This window comes from Coenobita brevimanus, chromosome 64, assembly GCF_032717465.1.
Source record: "Coenobita brevimanus isolate Jiangsu-jjx chromosome 64, ASM3271746v2, whole genome shotgun sequence".
Taxonomy (NCBI): domain Eukaryota; kingdom Metazoa; phylum Arthropoda; class Malacostraca; order Decapoda; family Coenobitidae; genus Coenobita; species Coenobita brevimanus.
The window spans coordinates 3643336-3671046 of NC_137017.1; the positions used below are offsets into that span (position 1 = coordinate 3643336).

At 42.4% G+C, this 27711-nt stretch overlaps 1 protein-coding gene across 1 annotated transcript in view; it reads left to right on the plus strand.

The window, feature by feature from the left end:
• Positions 1-27711, plus strand: part of LOC145404615 (spatacsin) — a 91052-nt gene that overhangs the window by 12846 nt on the left and 50495 nt on the right. Inside the window, exons 2-3 of the mRNA XM_080276136.1 lie at positions 5766-5920; positions 16505-16711. Of these exons, the coding sequence (XP_080132262.1) occupies positions 5766-5920; positions 16505-16711 (362 nt within the window). The remainder of the gene's footprint in view (positions 1-5765; positions 5921-16504; positions 16712-27711) is intronic.

Genomic DNA, 27711 nt, shown 5'->3' on the forward strand with positions numbered 1-27711 from the left:
CTGTGAAATGTTCCAAGGGGTCCGCAGGCTAATATCAGTATCAGATAAAACATGTAAAGTGAATAATGTTACGACAGTTATGTGACATAAAATTTGAACATTTATGTTCTAGTTGTGGTAGGTGGTGGCAACCATAATCCACTCACTTGATGTAGTGCTGCCTACTTCTTCCTTAGCCTTTATCATCCTTTTTCTGTTCCTGCCCTCCTCTCTTCCTATTTCTCCCATCTTTCCTGTCACTTCTTATTGGTTTTCTTTCCTTTACAGGTGACATTACATTGAGTAACAAGCCAAATGGTTTCCTGTAAGCCAAGAAACCATTTACAGTGCTGGGTGGTAACCATATAACCAAACCATATGTGCTCCTTATGTGTTAACAAGTGGGTTGGTGGATGGTTAGTGCCCCTCCAATTAAAACAAATAACTCAAAGTCAAATGGCCACCCCTTACAGAATTATGGCATCTGGCAATAAATAGATAGATAGATGTTCAAGTTAAGCCATTAATAAATAATTCAGTAACAATTTTAGTACATTATAGCCTACAAACACCTTTTAACTCAAGAGGTAGGGTTGGAGGGAAATCTACTCAAATTAAGTGTCTGCCACATGATGTGTTTTAATAAAAGGGGTCCACTGCATGAGAAAGTTTAAGAACCACTGGTTTAGAACCTCCTTCAGATCAAGACTGTCAAGTCTCGTAGAATGAACACTCAGGACGTGGTTTACCCAGTTGTGGGTCATTGTGCTCCTCAAGTAAGTCTCTCAGTCTGTAGACAGAGTTATGATAATAAAACACAGAAACATAATTATAAACACATTAGAGAAAATAAACTCACAGGCCACAAGGCAACAGAGAGCTATTGAGGTAGCGTGGCGAATACAAGACCAACATTGCCACACAACGTAAACAATGAAAAACATCATAACACTACTATGGAGCATCTCAAATAGTTGTGCCAACCAGATTTAAGACAATATTCGACATATAGTATCGTATTTTACTTACAGCCTTGATCAGTTTCATGGGTTGTTATTCAACCCTCAATCTTAGTTGAAGTTTTGACAAATTAGTATACAGAAAACATTAGTGGGTGCTATAGCCCCCCCAGAAATTACAGCCCTGGCCAGTGAAGGTTTATATCTAAGGGGTGGTTGGGGTTTATTTCGCACGTAATGCCACTCGGGGATGAGTGAGTCTGGTCGCTCTCATCTTAAATATCAGGACCAACTTGCCTAGCCCCGGGCTGCTACACTCCTCATGGGGCAACATAGGATTGGATGATGGATGGATGGATTTTCCACATTTCAGAACAGTGTGTTGAGATCTTTCATGTGCCATGAGAGAGCTCCTGTATGTTCCTGTGTTTGTTACTAGTCGGCAGTAGGCATGCACTAGTGCCTGACATGCACAATGGCTGACCACTTTATTTATTTATTTTTTTTTAAAGCTGGTTGGTGCATTAGTTTTCATTACCAATAATAGGCTAACATAACTGGCAATCACTTCACACCTGATTTTGAATTTAAGTATCAGGATGGCGTCTCTGTTTCCCGGTTGTGAGAGTTATTACTTTTCAGTAACTGCGAAATTTCTTTGGGATCATGCAGACATATCTGAAGATACTTACTGTATTTTTTAAGACATCACGGTGTTCTGGCAGCACAGGTGATCTGTAAAAACTGTAAAAATCCATGTTGCTCTAGAGATGAATAAACTTACTGTATCTGATTCTGTGGCCATAGCACTCCCATTACAGAAACTAAAAAGAGAAAAGAGTGCAGCTACCAAGTGTCTTTTTTTAAGAGTACTTTCCTTGATGGGGGTAGGTTTGGTTAGGTTACATTAGGTTCTTTCCTTTACAGGTGGCTTTGCATTGAGCGACAATGCAAATGGTTTCCTGTAAGCCAAGAAACCATTTACAATGCTGGGTGGTAACCATATAACCAACTCATACGTGCTACCTACGTGTCAACAAGTGGGTTGGTGGAAGGTTAGTACCCCTCCCCGTAAAACAAATAACTTAAAGTCAAATGGCCTCCCCTTATGGAATTATGGCATCTGGCAATAGATATATAGATAGATAGACCTTTACCTGTTATCGCTTCTTGGGGGGGCAGTGTTGTGTAGTCGGGGTAACCCTGGATTTTGGCCACTCTTCGCTGCCTGTCTCGCTTACAAAGAGTTCAGTTTGTGTACTAATAAAAAATACACTAAAATATAAAAAAAATAGGTCCTCGCGTAAAAGGGGGATCGTGTACTCGGAACTCGCGTACTGTGGGGATGTACTGTATTTAGCTTCATTTGGAAGGATGTTTTCACCTTCATGTGGGCTCATTTGTGGGATTTTATAAATTCATTTTGGTATTTTTTAGGTTAATTTGGGTATTTATGTAGGTTTATGTTTTTCACCTTCATTTATGCATTTATTTTTATTATTATTATTTTTCAGTAATTTTGGTTCATTTGGATAATTCCTTGGATTGGCTGAATATTTCCTGTTTAAGAGAGATGATTATGTGCCTAGTTACTGATATGATTCATTTAGTCACATTTCACTCTCATGGTAGTAGCTGCCTTGTCAAGGTTGGTAGTAGCCACCCATCTACTACATAGCTGGAAAAAAAAAAAAATCATGTGAAGATAGCAAGATTAAAGTGGAATAATACATCATTGGACTGAATGGGTTAAGGATGTTATATGACGCATTTGCCAAAAATAAGTTATTCTTCAAGAAAATTCATAAAATTGGAACCTTGAAAATCATTTTTCTGTGAGGTATTGTAAACTGAATTTTTTGCCATTAATTACCAGTAATCCCTTTAATATCCGGATGCCCGATAACCAGACACCCCACTACCCGGACATTTTGGTTCCGGGCCTTCGGAACCAAAAAATGGCCAAAAAATGGAAAAAGAAAGAAAGAAAGAAACTAATTTTTTTCTACCCGTAATTTGAACTTGGCGTGCAGCACGGACCAGCTGTGTTTTGCCGCGTAGTTCCGCTGACATCCAGCAGAGCAACGCTGCCTCCTCCCAATTTCCCACTCATCCATCAACATGAGTGCACGCTCCTCACCATGGCCGCCCACGTGCTTGCTTTTGTGATGGTGCCCTACATCCTGCAGGCCCTGTTGTTCCTCTGCTGCCTCTTCCTCGTGTGTGCCTGTCTTCAGAGTCGTCTGCAGTGGGTAGTCCATCACCACGTCCCAGTGACGCAGCCCTCGGCCACCTGCAACACCTACTCTCGGACTCGGTGTAAAGAACATAATGTGCAGTGTTAAGAAATTTGGATTCAGAGTGCAGAGGCTTCAGTGCAAAGTGCAACAGTGATGAGAGTCAGGTACAGTACAGTAGAGTGCAAGTGAGAAAGGAATGCACAGTGTTAAGGAATTAAAATTCAAAGTGCAAATGATTAACTGCTGTGCAACACTGGATTACTGTAGGTGCTTCATGTGCACCTTTTTATTGTCAGAGTCTGAGAGGAGGCGGGTTATTCATTGCAATTGCCACGGACTTGTTGTAAAGTACCCTGAATACTGGTAAATATTTTCCATGCTCACCTCTAAATCCTTATTCAGTGGTTCCTTTTCATTTATTAAATGCTTTCTCTCCCTTATTTGTGTGAATAGGGCCCTAAATAGGTGCTATGCATGTCCAATAGGGAGCTGTGTACAGGTAGGTGGTTTTCTGAATTAGGCTGTCCCCCCGCCATTTCACTGCCCCGCTCCCAACCCACACCCCCCTCTCTCATATACCTCTCCACCCCATCCCTCCATCTCATCCTCGGCCTCCCCCTCCCCCTTTCCCCCTCCATCTCACTCACATACACTCTCTTTGTCAGTCTTTCACCCTCCATCCTCTCCACATGGCCAAACCACCTCAGTGTATTCCTCCTAACGCTTCCTAACACATCCACATCCACACCACAACGCTCCTTTATATCCTCATTTGTCAGCCTGTCTTTCCATGTGACTCCACAGGCTCCTCTTAAATAACTCATTTCCACTGCTTTCACTCTTGTGTCCTTCCAACAACGTCCAAGCTTCACTTCCATATGTTAGAGTTGGTATCACAATACTGTCATGTAGTAACTTTTTCATTTCCATGCTCACTTCCCTGCTTCTTATCACTGCTTTCAAGGAACCAGCAACCTTTCTTCCCTGCCGTACCCTTTCAAGCACTTCACCCTCCAAACCTCCATCCTTACTCATCACGCTCCCCAAGTACTTAAACATACTCACATTTTCCAATTCCTCACCATCCAACCTCGCTGTACATTCACTGACTTCACCTCTCTCAAAGACCATCACTTTACTCTTCCCTACATTCACCTTTAGATTCTGTTTCTTACACACTCTCCCAAACTCATCCACCAAGCCTTGCAGCTTCCCATTGTCTTCACTCAACAACACAGTATCATCTGCAAACAACAGTACAGGGAGTTTCCAAACACTACCCTCTCTCACCAGGGCCACTCCAGCATCCACTACCCTACCTTGTACCTCTTTTATTAGCCCATCCATGTACAGATTGAATAACCATGGAGCCATGACACATCCCTGTTTCAACCCAACCTTCAAAGATCTTGCAGAATAATCAGGGTTGACAGTGGTACATTCAGAATTACACTCAGCTTACAATCAAGAGGTCTTGGGATCAATTCGTGGGCTGACCATGAGACTCTTGAGGCTAGATCTTTGCACTCAAGCCTGCTCATACCTAGAACTTGAATAGGGACCTGAAGTTGTTAATTGACAGTTGTATGTTGTAGCCTTGAAGAATATTTGTTTGGTGCTTTCTTCGTTAGTCAAGTAGAACAGTTATATATTACTGTAGTGTGCATGTGACACCTCATAGTATGACTGATACCATTCTGTGATTGCCTTTGAAATTTATAACAATCGTCTTATGTCTATCTATCTATTGCCAGATGCCTCAATCCCTTTTGGGGTGGCCACAAACAAATCGCCTCCAAGTCGCCCTGTCCCCCGCCATTTCATTGCCCTGCTCCCAACTCACACCCCCCTCTCTCATATACCTCTCCACCCCATCCCTCCATCTCATCCTCAGCCTCCCCCTCCCTCTTTCCCCCTCCACCTCACTCATATACACTCTCTTCGTCAGTCTTTCACCCTCCATCCTCTCCACATGGCCAAACCACCTCAGTGTATTCCTCATAACGCTTCCTATCACATCCACATCCACACCACAACGTTCCTTTATATCCTCATTCGTCAGCCTGTCTCTCCACGTGACTCCACAGGCTCCTCTTAAATAACTCATTTCCACTGCTCTCACTCTTGACTTGTGTCCTTCCAACAATGTCCAAGCTTCACTTCCGTACGTTAGAGTTGGTATCACAATACTGTCATGTAGTAACTTTTCCACTTCCTTGCTCACTTCCCTGTTTCTTATCACTGCTTTCAAGGAACCAGCAACCCTTCTTCCCTGCTGTACCCTTTCAAGCACTTCACCCTCCAAACCTCCATCCTTACTCATCACACTACCCAAATACTTAAACGTACTCACATTTTCTTATGTCATTAGACAGAAATAAGGATAATTGAATGTCCTCCAGTGAAACTATGCAGTAATTGCAATAGTCATTTATTTTAGGTATTAGATGAAAATACAGTGGAACATGGATGAGTTATTTAGTAATGATATCTTCAGTAGTATAGCTAAATATTACAATGTTTGTCCATCTGGACCATGCATATCACGTGGTACATTAGTGTTATGTATACTTTGATTAAATTTCAGTGGCTGCTGGCAGTGTGGAGGTGAGAGTGAAGTGATCATCACCTGCCAGAATGGATCTCTTGTTAGATATACTCTCCACTTTGATACTGGATTGTCGTGCTCTCTGCAGTTGTCTGCACCATCACTCCTCTCTCTTATTAGAGAAAAGGATTCATGTAAGTTATGCAGGATGTAAGGCTGTGTTCATTTTTTTTTTTTTTTTTTTTTTTTTTTTACCATTCAGAATGCAATAATACCTCATTCTATTTGTCCCTTATATATACATACAGTCAGTCCTCGTAAATCACGGCAATTTGGGTCTGGATCACTGCCGTGATTTATGAATTCCATGGTTTATGAATAATAACTCTTATGTGAAAAATTAATTTGGGTCTGGACTTTGGCCAACTCGCCCCCACAGCACCCTACCTACACCTATCTAGGCACCATCAAACACAATCATTCAGATTTAGGAATATTCAGTGCATGTAGTAAAGGATCTCATCTTAATCCTATGACGAAATTGCTTAAGTGAATGGAGTGGGGTGGTGTTGGGAAGAACTTAGAACCTCTCAGCACTTGTTCTTCCAAAACTCTTTCACCAGCTTTGAAAACTTCTCTCCCCTCTCAACATGACAAATGAGCTCCAAACGTTGACTGTATGACAACTGCGGCAGCTTCTTGACACATACTGCTTAGAGCGCTTCACTGGGGGGTCGGGAGGGGCTATGGCAGGTAGGAGGCGTGGGGAAGTTGCACCTAAAAGGCAGGTAACTCTCGTACTCCACGGCGACAGTCTGTAGTGTGCGGACTGGTGGGACAAGAACAACAACAACATGGCGGCATTAGTACGCACATATGCCACCAGGGATGCGCGGTGATTGGTTGTTGGGTCACGATATTCAGTTTGAATGCCGCGGTTTACGGTCCTCCTTGGAAAAGGCCCACCTGGGTGCCTAGATCCGCAATTTTCATGACTTAACAGTGATTTAAGGTTGCCGGCAGTCTGACGGCCACCTAGCCGTGATTTACGAATCCGTGATTTATGAACATGCGATTTACAAGGATTGAGTGTATATATACAGTGTATATACTATATATATATATATATATATATATACTGTATATTTATATATATACACTCAACCCTCGGCTATAGTTCCACTATAGCGTATCTCGCTATCACGCCTATATAAAAAACTACCCAAATACCAACAGCAATTTCTGTGAGAGCAAAGGCATTGTTGTGATGCAGGACTCAGTCCTTGTTTTTCCACTGTTCTGGACATTTGCAGCGGATGTTCTTCCTCAGACTCTGCAAACATCACAGTAAAACTTTCCACTGACAGATTGACCTGGTGGGACGAATTCATTGTGAACAATCCCTTGTATATCGAAGAAAATGATCAACATCGACTTGACATTGCTGCGAACTTGACATGCTTAATTCGGCCTCGGTGAATTGGGAGACTTCCATTGCGATGACTGCTGCTTTGTCTCTGGTTCATAACCATAAACCCATGATTCATGACCAGTTATGACCTTGGAGTTGAAGGTGGCATCATCTCTGACGTGATTCTCGAGCTCCCTGCAAACTCCAACGCAATGTGCCTTCTGCTCGTCACTCAGCAGTCTTGGCACAAATTTTGCAGTTATGTGTCTCGTGCCCAACACGTCCGACAGAATGCGTTGCATGCTCCCGTACGACAGTCCAACAACATCACAAACATAATGGATAGTTTGTCTACGATCTGCAAGGATAGCCTGACAAACATTTCTGACATTTTCTGGTGTTGTTGCTGTTGACGGTCATCCAGAACAGCCATTGTCTTCGACAGATGTTTGTTCTTCCTTGAACCGCATGTACCAGAAAAATGTTCTGCTTTGGGACATGGCATTGTCACCAAAGGCTTGCTGAAGCAACCAGTGACTTTCTTCAGCCATAATGTTGATTTTGAATTAGAACTTGATGCAGGTTCTTTGTTCCGTGAGGTCCACCATTGCATAACCACCAAACCACCTACACACCACATTACAATAGTAAGCGTAGCTCAACAATATGTCCGCTCACAGACACGGCCGGGGCCACACTGATGCACAAGAGATGCTGTTGACTCCTCCTGGTGGCAAAAGGCAAAACTGCAAATGGTTGGCTCCCTCTGTTCAAATTACTGGAATTTTTGGGTAGCACACAGGGTGTCCCACAAGTCACGCATCATGGGGAAAACTGAAGTTTAGAGTACAGTATTTGTTCGAAGTGCTGACTGTCATGCCACATACAAATATTCAGACGGATGACTCATCGAGGACACATCGTAAGATGTCGGGTTTGTCGCACACACTTCCCGTCTCCTTGAATTTAGCAATCAGTCGTCCAACAGTGGTATGAGAAACTGGGTTTCCATGTGGATGTCGGTGATTAAACTCGTCTGCCACCTCTATGTTGCTTCGCATACCCACCAGCAGGATGATCTCAATGCGTTCCTCTTGGGTGAACATTGTTGTGCAGCTGTACTACAAATCCTGCAGCAGAAAAACACATAATTAACTTTTTCCCCTATCATGCATGACTTATGGAACACCCCATATATATATATATATTTATACAGTATATACTGTATACTGTATATAGCCTACAACACTTAATTAAATTTGCATTTAGTTGGAGGGTTTACTTTATATGGAAATAATCCCAGAAATGCTAACCTTTTTCATAACAGTTTTAATATCTTAGAGGTGTTTCTCATTTACCAACCCCTTTACTGTTGAGCTGTCTTTTTAGATATTTAATTTTATTCTGACTTCCACTGAGTGATTGTGTTATTCATAAGAAGAACATCTCTGTGACTTCGTTCCCCTACAACAATGATTTTTATATATCATTTTTGTTGCTGCCAGACATTTTTATTCAGCTGAGGGAGGATCTTTTATAATGAAAGGGGTAAATTATGTTATATTATGAGTGTGTGGCTGTTTTAGTCCACACAGTCTTGTTACATCCTTCCTAGCTGAATAAAATTGTCTGACATTAGCTGGAATTGTACAGTATATCTAAAAATGCTTCTGGCTGAAGAAGTTACATATGTTGTATGGAGATGAGGAGTATTGTCATCATCACCCTAACTCACTTTTCCACATTCACATGTAATATGAAGATTCAAAGCAATTTTGATGCCTGGAGACAGTGATTAAGAACTCTCAGCACTACTGTATACAGATGAAGCAATGTTGATGAAAAATGAGAAAGGGAATTTGCATATTTTTATGCATGTGTGTGGAAACAAACAGACAAAAATTAGTTTAGTGAATGCAAGTTTTTTTTTTTTTTTTTTTTTTGGGGGGGGGGGTATGGATATGAACTGTGATGAGAGACCAGTTATTATAGAAATAGAAAGTATGAGGGTGAGGAAGTGTACAGTAGTGAACAAAAATGATAACCTGGAGGTTGAATTCAATAATGAGTAGATACAATAGGGAAGGAGAGCTGTTTGGACATTGATAGCTGTAGCAAACAGAAATATGAGTGCAGGGTTAAATGAGTTCTACATAGTGGTATAGTGCAGAACCTGTGGTGTGTTGTTGAAGTTTTGGTGCTGTCCAAGAGAAAAATAAAGAGAGTGTGTAGTGGAAACAGTTTACTTGAGAAATGCATGTGCAAGAAATTTGGAAGATAGAGGGATAAAACTTTGTTTACAGAAGTATTATAGAGTGATAGGAACATTAAGAAAAATACTAATAGTTGGGTGGTTATGAAGAACAAATGGAGAGTAGAGATTGACTTTAATCAGTTGTCTTCACCTGACAGAAGTGGACCACTACCACAGCTTGAATTCTTAGTTGTACATTCATAAATACATTGATACACGTATGCAAACAAGACAGACAACACGCATCGGCAGGAAGGCTCCCGAAAATTTGCCATAATTTTAGTAAACAGGATGAAATCCCATCTCTGAAGTGTCTGTGACTGAAGTTTCACCTGTATAATAGAAACATTTGGATGCTCTTTGGGAGCTGTGGTGAAAGCAGAAAATGGCAGGTGGGGGAGGTGGAGCGGGGCGGCAAATGGTTGACAAATGTGGTGATTTCAAGGGATTTGACCATCAGACCAACATGTTTGAGTTAATGAAGGCATTAATTATTAGAATTTTAAAGATGGAAGCAGTAATCGAGAACATGACAAGTGATAGTTTAAAGACAAAGAAAGGTGAAACAAAAGATGAGCTGGAGCTGAGTTCCACCAAGGAGAGAGCCCTCAAGAAGAATATAAGTGATTTAGAAGAGGAAAATAAAGAATGAAAAAGAGAGTGAGTGAAACTGATCTTAAGACAGAGAAGACATGTACAGCTGTGGAACAACTGCAAGAACAAACAGGATGGGTGATCAAAGGGCCTGAAGAGATGTCAGAACTGAAAGAAATAATAAAACAACAAAGTGAAGAAAATAAAAACTTGGCTGACACACAAAGAGGCATCTTCGAAAGTGAAGTGGTGAAAGTTTATTTAAAAAAAAAAAAAAAAAAAAAAAAGGGAGGCAGTTGTGAGGAACACAGTTGAAAGAGATAATCATCTTTGGAGCTGAGGAGAAAGAACAGAAATAAAAAAGGAAAGATCTAAACTCTGATGAGAAAACTAAACTGAAAACATTGCTGGAAGAAGCTAAAAACAAAAATGAGGAAAGATTAGAGGGACAATGTTTTTTTTTTTTTTTTTTTTTTTTTTTTTTTTTGTGAGAGAGAGTGAAGGACATTAAACTCAAAAATTGGTATATGAAGAGGGACTAAAGAGAAAAGTACAAAATGATTTAGTAGGCCTAGGTAAAGTTAGAGCAAATATGGAAGTGATTAAGAAGACTTAGGCTCATAAGGTAAAGGTAATGTATGCAAATGTGGCTGAATTGATAATGAAGAAACTAGAACTTAGTGACTGTATTAGGGAAAAAAAGCCAGAAGTGGTATGTGTAGATGAAACTAATATTAGAGATTGAATTCAGTGTAAATGTGCTTGGTTGGAAAGATTATAATGTGTAGAGGAAAGACAGAGAAAGAAAGTATGGAGGAGGAGTGATGATTATGACTGATAAAAAGGTAAGATAAATGCTGAAAGGGTACATATAGAAAATGCAAAAGTGGAAATACTGGGAGTGGAAATAGTGGAAGAACATGGAGAAAAGTTGGATAGTGTTGTGATGCATATACCACCACGAACCCAAGCATGGAATAGGGATGAGTATGAAGGTTAATGAGTGAGTCTTTAGATATACCAAGGAAGATAATCAGCAGAGAAATAGATTGTTGCTAATGGGTGATTTTAATCATAGAGAGGTTGATTGGGAAGGAATTGATGCAGGGAACAGTGTGGAAACCTGAGGGTATAGACTAATGGAGCTAATAACAGAAAATGTGGTAATAAAGTCAGTTAAAGAAAATACAAGAATTAGGGAAGAGGATACACCATCATGATTGGATCTGATTTTCACAAGAAACCATAATGAAATACAGAAATTACAGTATCACCGCCCCTTAGGAAAGAGCAGCCAACTGGTTATGGAGATGGAGGTATTGGATGGGGACACAGGAGAAAGAGAAGAGACATCGACAAAATAGGTATAACAGTGGGAGAGTGGATTTTGTCTCCGTGACAATATTTTAGAAATATGTACTAGAGTGAAATGGAGATGGTAGATATATCCAGGAGAAATATAATATCTTTGTGAAAATATATGAGGAGGGAGTTGGAAACCATGTTCCTAAAGTTGCTACAAAAAAGGAAGACAGAAAGAAAGATTGGTTTAATAAAAGACGTAGCGAGGCACTTGAAACTAAGAATAGTGCATGGGATAAAGTAAGAAAAAAATATATTGAAAAAACTTGGAAAAGAATACAAAGAAGAAATGAATATGTAAAAGTAAGAAGGGAGGAAGAACAAAAATACAAGAAGGATTTTGTAAATAAAAACAAGAAAGAACCCAAGCTGTTCTACAGATTTGTTAATAATAAAATGAGAACAAAGAACAGCATAGTGAGATTGAGAGATGGTGAGGTAATACATGAAAAAGAAGAGGAAATGTGCCACATAATGCATGAAAAGTTGCAGTCAGTATTTGTAACAGAAGAGGAGTTCCTAGAACTTGTTACAGAGATGCAACCCTAGAAAGTGGAAACAATAGTAGTTGAGAGAAATAAGATACTTCAGTTGATGAAAGACATAGGTGTGAGAAAGGCAGTGGGACTGGATGAAGTCGCTGGTTGGATCTTGAAAGAATGTGCAAACCAGTTAGTGAGGCCTATCTATGATATAAGGTTTTCCATTGAAAGTGGGGAGTGACCTACTGAATGGAAAAGAGCATATATATTTCCAATATATAAAGGTGGTGACGGAGGATCCACTTTTCCATAGAAATTGGAGAGTGACCTACTGAGTGGAAAAGAGCAAATATAGTTCTGATATATAAAGGTGGTGACAGGGAGGACCCACTTAACTGTAGATTGGTCTCCCTCACTAGTATAGTTTGCAGAGTACAGTATGTGAAAATGTCATTAGAAAAAGATGGATAAAATTCCTTGAAGGACATATGGTAATTACGTCCAAGCAACTTGGATTTAGAGGAGGGTTGTCTTGTGGTATGAACTTGTTGAGTTTCTGTAGTAGAGTGATAGACATTGTTCAAGAAAGGGGAGGATGGGTAGACTGTACAGTAGTTACCAGGATTTAAAGAAGGCTTTTGATAGAGTGCCACACATAAGATTATTATGGAAATTGAAAAATTATAGAGGTGTACATGGGAAATTATTGAAAGGGATGGAAAATTATTTGAAAGGAAGAACTGTAATAAGAGACAAGCTTTCCCAATGGAAAAGGGTAACTAGTGGAGTGCCCCAGGGTTTGGTGTTGGCTCCAATCATGTCCTTGATATATACCTGTATAAATGACATGCCTGAAGGATTGAGTGCTTATGAGTTTATTGGACAATCATGCAAAAATTATTAAACATATTAAAGGAGTAAATTGTTGCAAGGAATTGCAAAAAGATATAGATAAACTCTACAAGTGGAGTCAGTCATGGAGAATGGAATTGAGCACTAATGTCATGTATTGGAAATAGGAGCCAGTGATAAGAGACCAAGGTATGTGTACAAGATGGGATATGAAATAATAAGGTAAGCAAAAGAAGAAAAGAACCTTTGTGTGACTATACAGGATTGCATATTGCCAGAGAAACATATAACCCGGATTACTGAAGGAACTAATGGGCTACTGACCAACATGAGAGTGGCATTAAATTAAATGGATGAAGAGATGCTGAGAGAGTTAATAATGAACCATGATAAGACCGAGACTGGAGTATGCAGCAGTGATGTGGTCACCACACTTGAAAAAGCATACCAGTAAACTAGAGAGAATACAAAGGATAACCACAAAGTTGACACCAGGCGTGAGGGAGTTATCATATGAGGAGAGATTAAAAGAAGCTGAAATTGCCAGCCCTGAAAAGAGAGAAGAGAGAGAGGAGTTTTGATTGCAATGTTTAGAGGAGTAAGAGGAATAGAATATATGGACAGAGAGGACCTCTTTGTGAAAGATGATGGAAGAACAAAAGGCCGTGAATGCAAGCTGAAGAAAAGTTGATGCCTCAGTGTTGTAGAGATTTGGGCCACTCTTCGCTGCCCGTCTCGCGTACAAGGAGTTCAGTTGGCGTACTAATAAAATAATACACACACACACACAGACACACACACACACACACACACAAAAATAGGTCCTTGTGTACAAGGGGGATCGCATGCTCGGAACTCGCATACTGTGGGGATGTGCTGTAAGTGAAAATTATACCATGCATCTTCTTAAGCATGAAATTCTCTTAGCCTCAGATATGAGCTTGGAATGTCTCCTGGGCCATTAGTAAAAACAGACAGTCTAGTCAAATTACACTTTGCCATCAACAAGGCTGGATGGGATCAATGATCATCAGGTAAGAAAAATGTTCTGTCAGAGAGTGAGATGGCTTGGAGAAGAAAAGGTAGGTCAAGAACCAGTTTGAAAGATAAGATGATTTGGTATTTGAGAGATAGTTGTGTTTGGTGGGAGGAAGAGTCATTGTTTTTTGAAAACAGAAATGCCAGATGTCCTTTTTGATGGGCCCACCCCTTCCAGAATGTGGCATCAGGTAATAGATGCAGATAGTTCTGAATGCATTATTTGACATCAGAAAATATTTTTTGTTTACAGTATTGACCTACACTTAAGATTTTGCAAGTCTTGCATTCTTGGAGTAAAATCAGATGGATGGATGTCATTATTTCTGTATATTAAGTGGGCAAGAGAAGAAAAGTAGCTAGAAGGGTGAGAAAGATGTAAGAAAATAGAGAAATGTGGAAGTTATGAGAAAAATGTAAGAAAATAGAGAAATGTGGAAGCTCTGCTGTCATGATCAGCCCATGTCAGGATTTGAAAAAGAAAACAATGTGTATGTGAGACTGATAAGTTTTCGTTTTCGTTTTCGTTTTTAAAGGCTCCACCATGCTTGCATGTGTCGGCCTTGATCACCTAATGGCGGCTCTCCACGCTGCACGATCCACTGCAGCCTCCCTGTTCAGTCCCTTAACCCTGAGGTCACAATGACCTCATCCCATGTCTTTCTCGGTCTACCCCTCATAACCCCACCCCCGGTATTAACACTTCTCACCTTCCTCACCCAATTATCATCCCCCATCCTCTCCACATGTCCAAACCATCTCAATCTACCTCTCCTCATCACAACACCAATATACTCCAGTCCCATCCTACCTCTCAACTCTTCCATTGTAAACCCAGCCCCTCCTGGCCTTGGACGCAGGGACGCACTGCACATCCACCTAATCATTGTCATTTCTGTATGTCTGAGCTGGCGAATATCTTCCTCCTTCACTGCCCAGGTCTCACTACCACACAGCATTGCACTCCTAACACATGCTGCATACATAGCACGTAGGGAGAGTCCTCTCAGTGTCAGGAGAGGCAAGAGCTTCCTGAACTTCTTCCAACCACTTCTCACCCTAGCCACAGAGCTAGCTCCAGCCCCACCTCCAGCACACAACATGTCTCCCAAACAACAAAACTCTTCCACATACTCAAGAGATTCATGAGCAAGTTCAATCCTTTCACGTCTGACCATCTCCACCTGCTCACCCCAACACGCCGTACACATAAAATCAGCATTATCTCGCAGTCTACCTCTGATACCACTACTTCTCTTATGCACCCATTTATCACACACACCACACAAGATGGAATTACTTCCCACGCCCTTGTGGCAAACTGCACATGGCCAATCTCCCTCATCTTTGACAGTACCGCCACTAACCCTAGATATCATCACTTGTTTTATCTGCATTTACCCTTGAACCCTTGTGCCCCATACCATCTCTCCACTTCCTAAACCTTTCCTCTGCCTCCTTTTCATTCTCTGCAATCAACACCAAATCATCAGCATACAACAACTCCCACGGGAGTCTGTTTCTAAAGTCACGTGAAAGGGCTTCAAGTACCATGATAAACACGATGGGAATCAAGACTGACCCCTGATGCACACCAACATTCACGGAAAACTCATCACTCAACTCTCTATTCACTCATACCTGGGTGTGAGCTCCCACATACATAGCCATAACCACCCTAACCAGCCACTCCTCCAAGCCAAGCTTTCTCATTGCCCACTTCACCACCTCTCTAGGGACTCTGTCAAAGGCCTTTTCCAAATCAACAAAAACAAAATAAAAATCCCTTCTCCTACCAATATATTTTTCCTGAAGTTGACGAACAGTGAATATAGCATCAGTGGTCCCCCTACCTGGCATAAAGCCAAACTGCATCTCATCAATATTCACTCTTTCTCTAATCATACCTTCTAAAACACTCTCCATTACCTTCATTATCTGATCTAAAAGCTTTATACCTCTATAATTTCCTCTTTCCAGGGCATCACCCTTCCCTTTATACACATTTACAATTACACTCTTCAGCCAGTCATCTGGGACAACACACTCATAAATAATCCTATTTATCAGGTCAGTGACTAAACTCACCTCTATATTGCCTGAGGCCTTCAACATTTCGGCAATCAACCCAGACACACCTGCTGCCTTCCCCACCCTCATCCTGCCTATTGCCTCACTCACAGTAGCAGTATCAATCAAAGGCCAAGGGCCAAACACTGGATCTGCTGGCTCCAAACCTTCCCTGTCCCAGTCAAACTCCTCATTCAACAACCGGTTATAGTGCTGTCTCCATGCATCTTTAATATCCTCACTGTTCACCACTACCCTTCCTTCATCATTCTTCACACACTGCTCACCTATAATGTTGCGATTATTCCTCTTCACTTGACCTGCCACCCTAAATATCATATTTTTCCTTTCCTCATGATTTAGGTTATCAAGTACGGTAATAGTCTCTGTGACTCAGACTTTGCCCTGTATACCTCTCTATCCCTACGCTTGGCAGCCAAATATTCCTCTTTGCTACCACCCTTCTTCCATTCCCGGAAAAGCCTTCTTTTCTCCTTAACTGCAGCTTCTACACCCTCATCCCACCACCAAGTTACTTTATGTCTTGGTGGTCCTTTTGTCCAACCGCATGTTACATCAATAACTCTCAAGTAGACATAGAAATTTTTAATTCAGTAAAAATTTGGACCTCATTGAAGAAGTGCATAGAAGGCTATATGCAGATATTCCATGGCAATATGTTCCACATTATTTTCCCCTTCCTTTCTTTCAACAGCTATACGTTCAGCACGGAACCTGAAGGTGTGGGGCCACAGTGAACAGTATGTCCTCCTTCAGCCACAGAGTGACCGGCTGGTCCTTCTGGCCACCAACGCTGGCGGCCGACCCAGTACTCGTGGGGTTTTGCGCACACCACCACTTCGTTCAGCTCACCTGTGCCATACTACAGTCCTTGCTCAGCCCATGACTGGGACAGAACTTTGTATCCTTTGATCAGTATCATGAAAATAGTAGCTACCAGTATATTGTTTAAAAAGGGATCTGTATGTAATAGAAAAAAATTTTCTGTGGCAGTTACTCTTTGGAGTCACCCGTAGGAGTTATCTCATACTAGAGGCTCATCATTGTCATCATCATTGTCAGAAGAGGAAGAAGATATAGTTATTTGTAATAGGAACAAATTTTTCTTTGGCAGTTGCTCAATGAGGTCACCCTTACGAATGATCTCACACTAGAAAATCATCATCATCGTTATCATCATCATCATCATCATCATCATCATCATCAGATATAGCTGTTTGTAATAGGAACAAATTTTTCTTTGGCAGTTGCTCACTGGAGTCACCCTCAGGAATTATTTCACCCCAGAAAATCTTCATCATCATCATGAGCAGCAGCAGCATCATAATTATCATAATCATATCATTATCATCATCATTCCATCCTCTTTTTCCACACCCAAAGGTGGGGTGTGGTAGGGTCCAGAAACTATGAGAAGAGGGGAAAAAATAATAGAAGGTGAACTATTCAACACCTTGCCCAGTGAAATGGGCCATAGACTCACTAACAACATTTAAGCTCCTGGAATCATTACTCCATCACAGGCATAACCATTCATGTTTATGTGCTTTTTATTATCTTATGTGTTTCATAATATCTATTAGATGAAGTGAATTTAACTACTGTGAAGTTAAACTGAGGGTGTCAGACCCTTATGATATAGTCCTTTCTATAAAATTCACTTAGCCATCTTTATCCCCTGTTAATTCCTAGGTCTCATAACCTCCACACCATACTTTCTCACAGACTAATTAACCATGCCTAAAACTACCCACTTCTTGGCATACAATGTCTCCTCCCACCTTGAAGCTCACACACATATATCCTTTTCATCACACTATTTACATCCATTCTCTCCATATGACCATACCATCTGAGCACACACTCTTCAGCTATGTTGTCCACAAACTGTAGCCGCAGGCGTGACTCCATTGAATTCCACATCTGGCTACCAATTATGTTCCCGGCTGGTATGGAATACACTAAGTTCCCCAGCTGGTCACTTCCCGCAGCTAAGTCGCTGCCACGGCAGGTGGCGGGAATGTGGTGGTAATCCTGTGAGTTAGATGTGAGGTAGGTTGCAGGTGAACAGAAACTGGAGCAGATGTGTTTTCTCTCTTTCTTACGCCACAGAAGATACAACTGCGACAAGAGAGTGTATCAGAGTAGTATATCTCCCTTTTACGAGAGCTGAGAGTATTCTGCTGCATCTGCTCTGCCCCACGCTGGGAGCAGGCTTAGGTCGGCTTATTTAGAGATGCCATATCTCTCAAAGACAGTGAGAGATATACATGAATAGGCGTGTATTACAACCCTACCATGCACATCATACATCTCAATAAAGTAGTAGTAACTACATGAGGTATATTAGTATAGATATATGTTTCCCCGAGACTTAAACATATGCATATTTTATATTCATCTATCTCCTTCTTTCACCCTCTCTGTTTACATCCGAAAAATGCTGGCTTTGCATGTCTGGGGGCTCATCTTATTCCCATGCCACACTTACAGTGTAGTTGTGTTTGGTTGTGTATCTTCACACTATATTACACACTCTTTAATTGTGAATAAACATCTCTGTATGTAATATGTAAAAATAGTGTGAGACTTCAACTCATCATGGAATCGATGTCCAGCACCAGAACATTGCTCGGCCACACCTTTTCGACCTCCCTGTCGACATTGTAGTCCTAACTGTTGTGTAGCCTAACCAGTGTGTAAGGTAGCTAACTATTCATGCAAGTCCGCTTGCAATCCACGAGTACGGACCTGTGGTTTTAGTGGGTTTCTCACTTTGAGGCATTTCAGATAGTAGCCCCAAACACAAACACAGGACAAGACCACAAGAAGTAGAAGACCAATGCCAAGACCAAAATAGGAAGGAGAAAGGTATGAAGGAAGATAGGACAGTACATATGGTTTTAAATCAGTCTTGTTCAGGTGGGAGACAAATTCTACCCTTTTTAACACATGAGACAGCCTGTTCACATTCAATAGGGAAACACTGAATGAAGGTAGAAAGGGTTGTAACTGGGACGAGAAATTCACCGACAAGGCTAGATGTTGCTTGTTAGGTAGAATTACTATCTCTATACTGTGCAACTCTCAAAAATCAGTTGCAGCATAGCATCCGACTACCGTAAAAAACTGGTGCTGTGAGGCACACATCAGTGTTACGCCCTCTGTCTCAGGAAAGAAGAAATACTATTTCGCATGTGCACTAGCTCCCAAAAGTATCTTTAAAATAAAGTGCTATACATTCTGATACAATGGACGATGTATGCGATACGTGTTGCGTGAAGTGGCAACAAAATTGGTAGCCCTGCATGCTGGGGAGTGGTTGCCATACACCTGTATATGACATGGGATTTTATGTACTGTTTTCTCTCTAATGTTATATAAATCACTTTGTCGTATATAAATATATTTGATGTTATTATGATGACAACTAGTTCGTTTTAACATAGGCACGGTTAATCTTTCTATGGTTCATCTGTAATGGTTTCACGAGTGTCAGCACAAGGCTGTCATCACTCTAGATAAATATTATACAAGCTTTCCCAAAATTGATATATTTTGAGACAGTGTTTATATATTATTTGTGGTTATGACTGGGAGACATATAACACCCAGTATAATGTGAATGGCATAAAAATATTAGAGAGACAGGTAAAGTAAACAAAATGTAAAGACAATAAATTAACTTATCTGAAAGTGATCCCCAGAGCAGCATATAAACCCATTTGTCACTGATACTCCAGCCATATTGTGGAGGCGACATGTGAGATTCAATCTTATGCTGGACATTATATCTGTAAAATAAATACAAGGTAAGGTTAAACACACTTTGGGGGATGCCATTTATTCATCTAATAATCAGTGTATCCACCACCTGCATCCAAAACTCTGTTCAATCGTTGCAGCATCTACTATGAACCTGTGCAATTCACTAATGAAACACCACACTACAATACCTTCTGAAACCGAGATATCGCCACATATGGGTAAGTAATCCCTCTAATATCCGAACGCCCAATATCCGAACATCCCCACTAACCAGACATAATCTTCCCGGGATCCAATATTCCCCAAATGGTCCAAAAACTGCAAAAAAAATAGGAAAAAAAAAAAAAAAAAAATTTCCCGCCCATAATTTGAACTTGGTGCACGGGGCGCGGGACAGCTTTGTTGTGGCGCGTCATTCCTCCGACGTCCGCTAGAGCGCCCTTGCATCCTCCCCACTTTCCGCCTCTCTCTCGTCGTGAGTGAATGCTCGTCGTCATGGCTGCCCACGTGCTCACTTTTGTGGTGGTGCCTTACCTGCTGCTCTCGTGCCTCTCCTTCGTGTGTGTGATGATGGCCCCGCTGCCTGAGAAGAGGAAGAGAGTGGTGTTGACTCTGGAGAGGAAGCGGGAGATATTGGAGAAAGTAGATGCGAGGTGGTCTTCTTCACTCATCCTCCGCGAGTTCAACCTGGCCCGATCTACTTTGTTTGATATTAAGAGATCCCGAGACAATCTCATGCAGTAAACGGCTGACTTCTCGTCGAGAAGCAAACGCAACGTGGAGAGGAAGGTGATGTTTACTCCTAAGTTTGCTGAAGTCGACTGCTCCACGTTGATTTGGTACTGACAGCAACGTGCTGCTGGTGTGATGGTACGTGGTACAAAGCTGAAGGCTGCTGCTGAGAAGTTTGCCAGGCTTCACGACGCCCTAGACTTCAAGGCATCCGAGGGTTGCCTCTTCGCATTTAAGTTATGGCATGGCCTTACCAACCGTAAGGCTCATGGTGAAGCTTTGGACGCTAACAAGGATGGAGTTGACGAGTTTCAGCACAAGGTGAAGGGCTTGATCGACAGGGAGGGCCTCACTCTCGGTCAAGTCTACAACGCTGACGAAACTGGTTTATTCTATCGCTCTTTGCCAACGAACACTCTAGCCGAGGAGATGGAGAAGCATGTACCTGGCCGCAAGCTTTCCAAGGAACGGATATCTGCTTTGTGTTGTGCCAGTGTTAACGGCATGCACCGGCTTAAGCCCGTTATTGTTGGCCGCGCAAAGCAGCCTGGGTGTCTTTGTGGGGTGATGGATGTCCTTCCTGTCGTCTGGTACCATTCTTTGAAGGCATGGTTTACGGCCCAGATCATCAGAGACTGGTTCCACCTCCATTTCGTTCAGGAGGTTATACATTACCAGACGGAGAAACTGGGAATCCCATGCAACCAGGTAAAGGCCCTCCTTCTCCTCAACAATGCACCTGCCCACCCGTGCGACAAGGACTTGGTGGCTGAGAATGGCCGCATTAGGTGCATGTTTCTGCCACCTAACACGACTGCTCTCATTCAACCAATGGACCAAGGACTGATCGTGGCAACGAAGAGGCTGTACTGAAGGAAGTTCCTGGACGAGGCGATGGTTGTTCTCGAGGACGAGGACGAGCGCAGGAAGGGATGGGACACGCGAGGCCAGCAGATTTTGGAAAACCATCGCCGCTACAACATCAAATCTGCAATCTACAACTGGGCCAGTGCATGGAAGGAAATCCCTGTCAGGACTCTAGAAAATGGTTGGTCTCGTCTGCTTCTCGGAACGGATGTAGAGTACGATTTCCTAGGTTTTGACGTGGATGACTTCCATGCACGTCTACGTATGCATGGCGACGATGTTGATGTGGACGATGTGCGTGAGTGGTTGGATGACGACGAGGGCGATCCTGGGTATCAGACCCTGTCTGATATCGAGATCGCATCTTCAGTTGCAGGTGTCAGTACCCAGCTTGAAGATTCCGACGAGGACGGTGACTATGATGCGGACTCCTCTCAGCATAACACAACTCCAGCCATCCCCAAGCTGAGCGCACTCCGAGAACACCTAGAGTTCGTTCTGGACTACCTGGAACACCCGGACTGCGACAGGGAGATGGGGCCCTTGGGACTTGTGGAGGAAGTGCGTGCTTTCAGTCAGCACATCATTAATTGTCAGAATCGTCGTTCCTTGCGTCAATCAACGATTGACAGTTTTTTCAGGCCCGTGACCCCCGCTGTGCCCAGCCCTGGCTCCACTCCATTGCCTCCCCAAGACAGGGCCTCATGCTCCGAGCCACAGCCCAGCACATCAGCCACGGTGGAGTCACCGCCCGACGTGAGTTTGCATCTGTCTTCAGAGTCGTCTGCAGTGGGTACGCCATCACCACGACCCAGCGACGCACCCCTAGGTCACCTGCCAGCAATACTCTTGGACTCTGACAGTGAATAGACGCCAAGAACTTCTCCACTAGACAACACGGGAATTTACAGTGTTGTGCAGTGAAAAAAACAGTGCATTGTGTTAAGGATTTACAGTTGTGAGTGAAAAGACAAACAGTTTTTGGACTAAATTTAACATAAATAAACTTGTGTGTTTTTGCTTTAGAAAATGGTTATAAGAGTGGAAAGACTTAAAGTGCAGAGTGCAACACTTATTAAGTTACAATGGAGCGTAAGTTAGACAAGAGTGCGCACTGTGAAGAGAAGGGACTTCTGAGTGCGAATGACTAAGTTCAGTGCAAGACTTCATGAACAGTGTACTGCAAGTGCTTCAGGAAATCCTTCTTACTGTCAGAGTCTGAGAGGAGGCGGTTATTCATCGAGATGGCCATGGACTTGCTGTAAGTAGGCAGAATGTTTCATACTGTACTCTACTGTATTTTCCATACTATACTTACCTCAAACACCTCATTTCACTCTTTTATGTCCCTTCTTGGTGTGAATATGCTATGTCTTAGGTGTTATGCATATGCAATAGGGAGGTGTTTTTCTGAGTTAGGCTAGGTTAGGGTCCATAATTACCAGTCCAGGAGCCAGGGACTTGTAAGTACCCAGAATGTTGAATAATGTATGAACCTACCTCAAAAACCTCATTTTATGCTTCTTTTGCATTTATTTCAGTCTTTTATGTCCCTTATTGGTGTGATTTGGGTCTGAAATAGGTGCTATGCATGTCCAGAGGGAGTTGTATGGACGTTTTTCTGAGTTAGGGTCCATAAGTACAAGTCCAGAAGCTGGGGCCCAATATCCAGTCAGGACCACTATCTGGACCTGCCTATGGCTCTGTTACGCCGGATATTGGAGGGATTACCGTATGTTTAAATAATGATGTGGTTAAAATTGTCAGACATGCAGACCCTATAGGCTATTATTAACTTCTGCATTGGGGTAATCTATTTGTAGTTGTGATAACGAAAGAATTGTGATGAGTATTTTTCTCATGCTGTTTAATAATCTGAGTTTCATTTATATTCAGGGGTGGCTGGGTGACTCAATGGTGGCATGCATAGCTCAAGACCATGAGGTAGTGAGTTCACGCCCCACCCATATAGCTCCTCAGCTGAAAGTTAGCACTTTCATCACCCTATCAGGGCTATATGGTCTAATATAGGCCTAGCTTGGAGAATTCATTCCTTCACTTATATTCGAACAAGACAACTCAGCCCATCGCAGTCAGTTTATATTCGAACATGGCAACTCCGCCCGTCGCAGTTACTGTGTTTCCCAAGATGCATTTATCACAATATAATGTGTGTAATGGGTTATATTCATTAACATAGAGGTATAAACATTACTGAACTGTCACCAATTACAAGTCAGTGGATGCTAGCAGTCACATAGTGGCGTTGATTTGCTTATTAGCAGTACCACCTACGATGGCTAACCGTGCGTACCAACCTTACCGATACAACAAGTGGCCGGGAATAATGTTTCATTCTGTTCATTTTGCCGTTCTTCGCACCACATGTTAAAGATACTTTTGGGAGCTAGTGTACATGAGCATGGAAAACTAACTTGAGTTGAATGGGTTGGAAAGTGAAACATTGCAATGTAGAGGAAGTGTTCGTGTCCAACAAGGCCATCTTACACTCATCTACGTCTGGTGGTATAAAGACAAAATGGAAATCAGGACATACATGGAGATCAAGAAAGGAAACCTTACACTTCTCAGATTCACCCATAGTCGTTTTTGCTATATACCTTTTGTCATCAGACTCAACTAGCACCTCTGGACCCTCATTCAGAATGACAAGTGTGTTGTTAGTAGTAACAAAATGGAAAGGAATGAAGTGTCATGCATGGTATGTTATAGCATTCCTCATAGGTACCAGTATCAGGATGCCATCATGGGTCAACTGGGCCTCCAACAATGGGTAATAATATTCCAATTGACTCATACCAAAAAGGGGTGTAAGTCCATGCTTCACCATAACTACGTCAAGAGCATTAATTAGAACATGAGTAGGAAGCAATAAAGCATTAACCCTTTTCAAACTTGCATCGATTAAGCCATCCACCATTTTGGCTGCATTAAACTCCAAAGCGGTGACTGACTCATCGAGAGCATGTAAGTGCTCAGCGATTAACACTAAGTTAGTTAGGGTTGGTAGGTTAGCTTGGATGTTGTTCACAACTCCTACGAGATGGTTGGTAGTCTCAGTTATCTCGTTAGCTTTGTTAGTGAACTCACCTAATTGTTCATACGTGTATGGTTAGCCTGTTATTTCCCTTAACCGCCAATGCCAACTCATGCATCTGTCTGCCCAATTGAACTACATCCTTGTCTAGCGCCATACCAAAGAGCTTTTGAGACAGGATACCTAGAAGATCCACAAGTCCTCTCTTAGTACGTGCTTGGACATGCTGGGAAACATCAGAATCTGCACTAGGTAAAGCGACATGTAATTTAGTGAGCCTGTCCATGAGCCTATCTATATGTCCAGTTTGAAGCTTGACTCTTCCATGCAAGGTTTGTATGAAAGCTTCACTGTCCAAGTTCATCAGCTGTGGGTTCAGGTTAAATGATTTTCCTATTTCCAACAGTTTCTGTTTGAGGTGAAATAATCCCTCGAAGGCATCTCTAACAGTATCAGGAGCTCAGAGACAGTCTTCCATCGGATAGTGGAGGCATACTGCATCTTCTACCACTACGACTTCTCCTTGTGGGCTCTTCAGGGCTCCCGGCATTAACACAGTCGTGTCCTTTGTCATTCCATAAGTCCATCGCAAGCAACGTGAGAGGAGTACAAGCCACATCCACATTTTCTGCAAGAGAAGATACTCCCTTAATCGCCCTTGCTGTGGGATCGTAGCTTGCTGTGATACTCTTGGTTAGGGACAGGTAAAGACGACGACATAGACTGCGACGAAGACAGAGAGGACAACACATCAGACAATTGTTTAGTTAGGCCTAGCTCTTGACTTACTGGTTTGATCCTGTCAGCATATACTACCTCCTGAGTTCCATTAGCATCATCCCTTATTCTGTAAGTATGTCCATGCACTCGTTCCTTAATGGTACATGGTCCGCGGAACTTAGGTTTGAGCTTGGAAGTTCTCTCAGGGTTGTGGATCATTACCTTCTGGCCTACCTCCAGCGTGTTGTCTTGATTATCTTTGTGTTGTTTTGCCATCATCTCCGCTCTTGAGGCTTTTAATCTTTTCCGTACTTCACTATGTATGCATTGGAACTTTGCAAGTTGGACCTTGTTGTAGTCCTCGGCATTGTGCACCGGAGTGGGAGGTCCAGCTAGTAAATCGTAGGGTAACACCTTCTCCTCCCCATAAAGGATGTAATGAGATTTCCCAGTTGACGAATTGTCTGAGGAGTTTATGACCGCCGCTACGTGTGGTAACCAGTCTTGCCAGTTATCCTTCAGTGAGTTGATCACTGGTCTCAACACTTCCAATATCTTTCTGTTTGTCCTATGCACAAGGCCATTGCTCTGGGGACTGTAAGACATAACAAAGACTTGCTTTACCCCATATGTACGACAGATTTCCTGTAACACTTGGTTATGAAACTCACTGCCATTATTGCTGAGCAATACCTTGGGTGTAGAGTAAGGACAGATCACTGAGGTTATAAAAGCGTGTGCCACCTCCTCTGCAGTTTTCATCTGTAAAGGTGCTAAAGCAGTGAGTTGTGAAAAATGGTCTACTGCCACCAACACATAGCTTGAGCCTTGATGACTCTTTGGCATTGCTAAGAGATCAATGGAGACTGTATCCCAAAGTTTTTCCAGTAGGGGATACTCCAAGATGGGAGTCGGAGGTCCAGTTGTTCCTCGTATTTCCGCGCACTTGACACATTGACTAATGTGAGCTTCTATGTCCTTCCTTATGGTTGGCCAGTAGTACTTCTTTCTTGTCTCACGTATGTATCTGTCGCATCTGGGATGGCCCGCTTGAGGCACATCATGAACCAACTGTAACACGGCTTGCCGTAGAGTACCAGGAACAACCAACTGATACACAATGGACTTCCCTGGTGGTTTCTTATACAAGAGACCTTGTTGAAGATGGAAGTGAGTTATCGGTACCGGAAGTTCAGGTAGACAAGACTCGTCGCCAGACTCCAAGGCATAGATGACTTGAGACCACATCGCATCTTTATGTTGTTCCGCCTTTACCGTGTCTGAGGAATACTCAGCAAGAGGGATATCCTCAGATATGCAGTCTCTTCTGCACTAGGAGTGCCTTCATTAGTAAGGCTAGTGGCCATTTCGGAGGTAATTTGACGCTCAGGAACTGTTGAATAAGTACGACCAGAACTCAAGTGCAAAGTGTTCAAGTCCTGTTCACTATCCAGTTCCCTAGAAGTGTCCTGGCTACCTTCAATCCCAAGATGTCCCTCACTCATATCATTTGAAGTTTGAATGCTTTTATCCAATGTCTCTGTCTGCTCACGAATTTCTGAGTCTGACTCACCTAGTTCCCACTCTTCTTGCCCCAAAGAACCAGCTCCTTCTTCAATGGTTGGTAATTTCGTATCTCCTATAATTTTTTGTCCCCACTTCTTCACCTTATCCATCTAATCCCGGTCAGAAATTATTCCCTTCCCAGTCACAGGAAGTTAGACTGACACAAATGTTATGGCTTAGCAATAGAGAATGGGACACAGACAGAGGTACATAGAAAATAACAATTTAAAGGGGGGACTGAGAAAACCTTATTTTTACACACACTTCCTAACTACTGTGTGCTGTTCAAAGTGTGTTTCTTGTGGAAAGATATGCATGTACACTACCTAGGTGTCAGATGACGTTGAAGATCCAGGTAGATCCTCACTGCCACTCCACACACTCCACCAGGTCTCGTCCCTCCAACCACACGAAGATGTCTTCATTCTCGTCCCGAGGTGACTAGCTCATGCTTTCAAGCCCACTCACCTCTTGCTCTGCCACACCAAGGTTGCCGGATGTCCTCAGTTGACACCACCCCTCTCACGCCAGCCTCGATCTCATCTCCTTACACACAAGGGCGAGATAATTTGCCAGTTCAGTTCTCATTGGCAGAGATAATCTTGAGGGGATGAATTCACTACTCTGTTTCTTTTTTCTTCTCCCACTTTATCTCACTCCACAATTGGTCCCTTTGCAAAAGTGAAATTAGGAGTTCCTGTTATTCACTTGTAGGGTCAACGAGTGGTTTTCAAGGGTTTCAGTGCACTATAGAATCCCTTTTGGCACCCATTCATGTCCAACGGCTGCCACCAGTTATGTAGCTGCAGGCGTGACTCCACTGAATTCCACAGCTGGCTACCAGTTATGTTCCTGGCTGGTATGGAATACACTAAGTTCCCCAGCTGGTCACTTCCTGCAGCTAAGTCGCTGCCATGGCAGGCGGTGGGAATGTGGTGGTAATCCTGTGAGTTAGAAGTGAGGTAGCTTGCAGGGGAACAGAAACTGGAGCAGATGTGTTTTCTCTCTTTCTTTCGCCACAGAAAGATACAACTGCAACGAGAGTGTATCAGAGTAGTATGTCTTCTTTTTACGAGAGCTGAGAGTATTCTGCTGCTTCTGCTCTGCCCCACGCTGGGAGCAGGCTTGGGTCAGCTAAGACAGCGAGAGATATACATGACTAGGCATTTATTACAACCCTACCATGCACA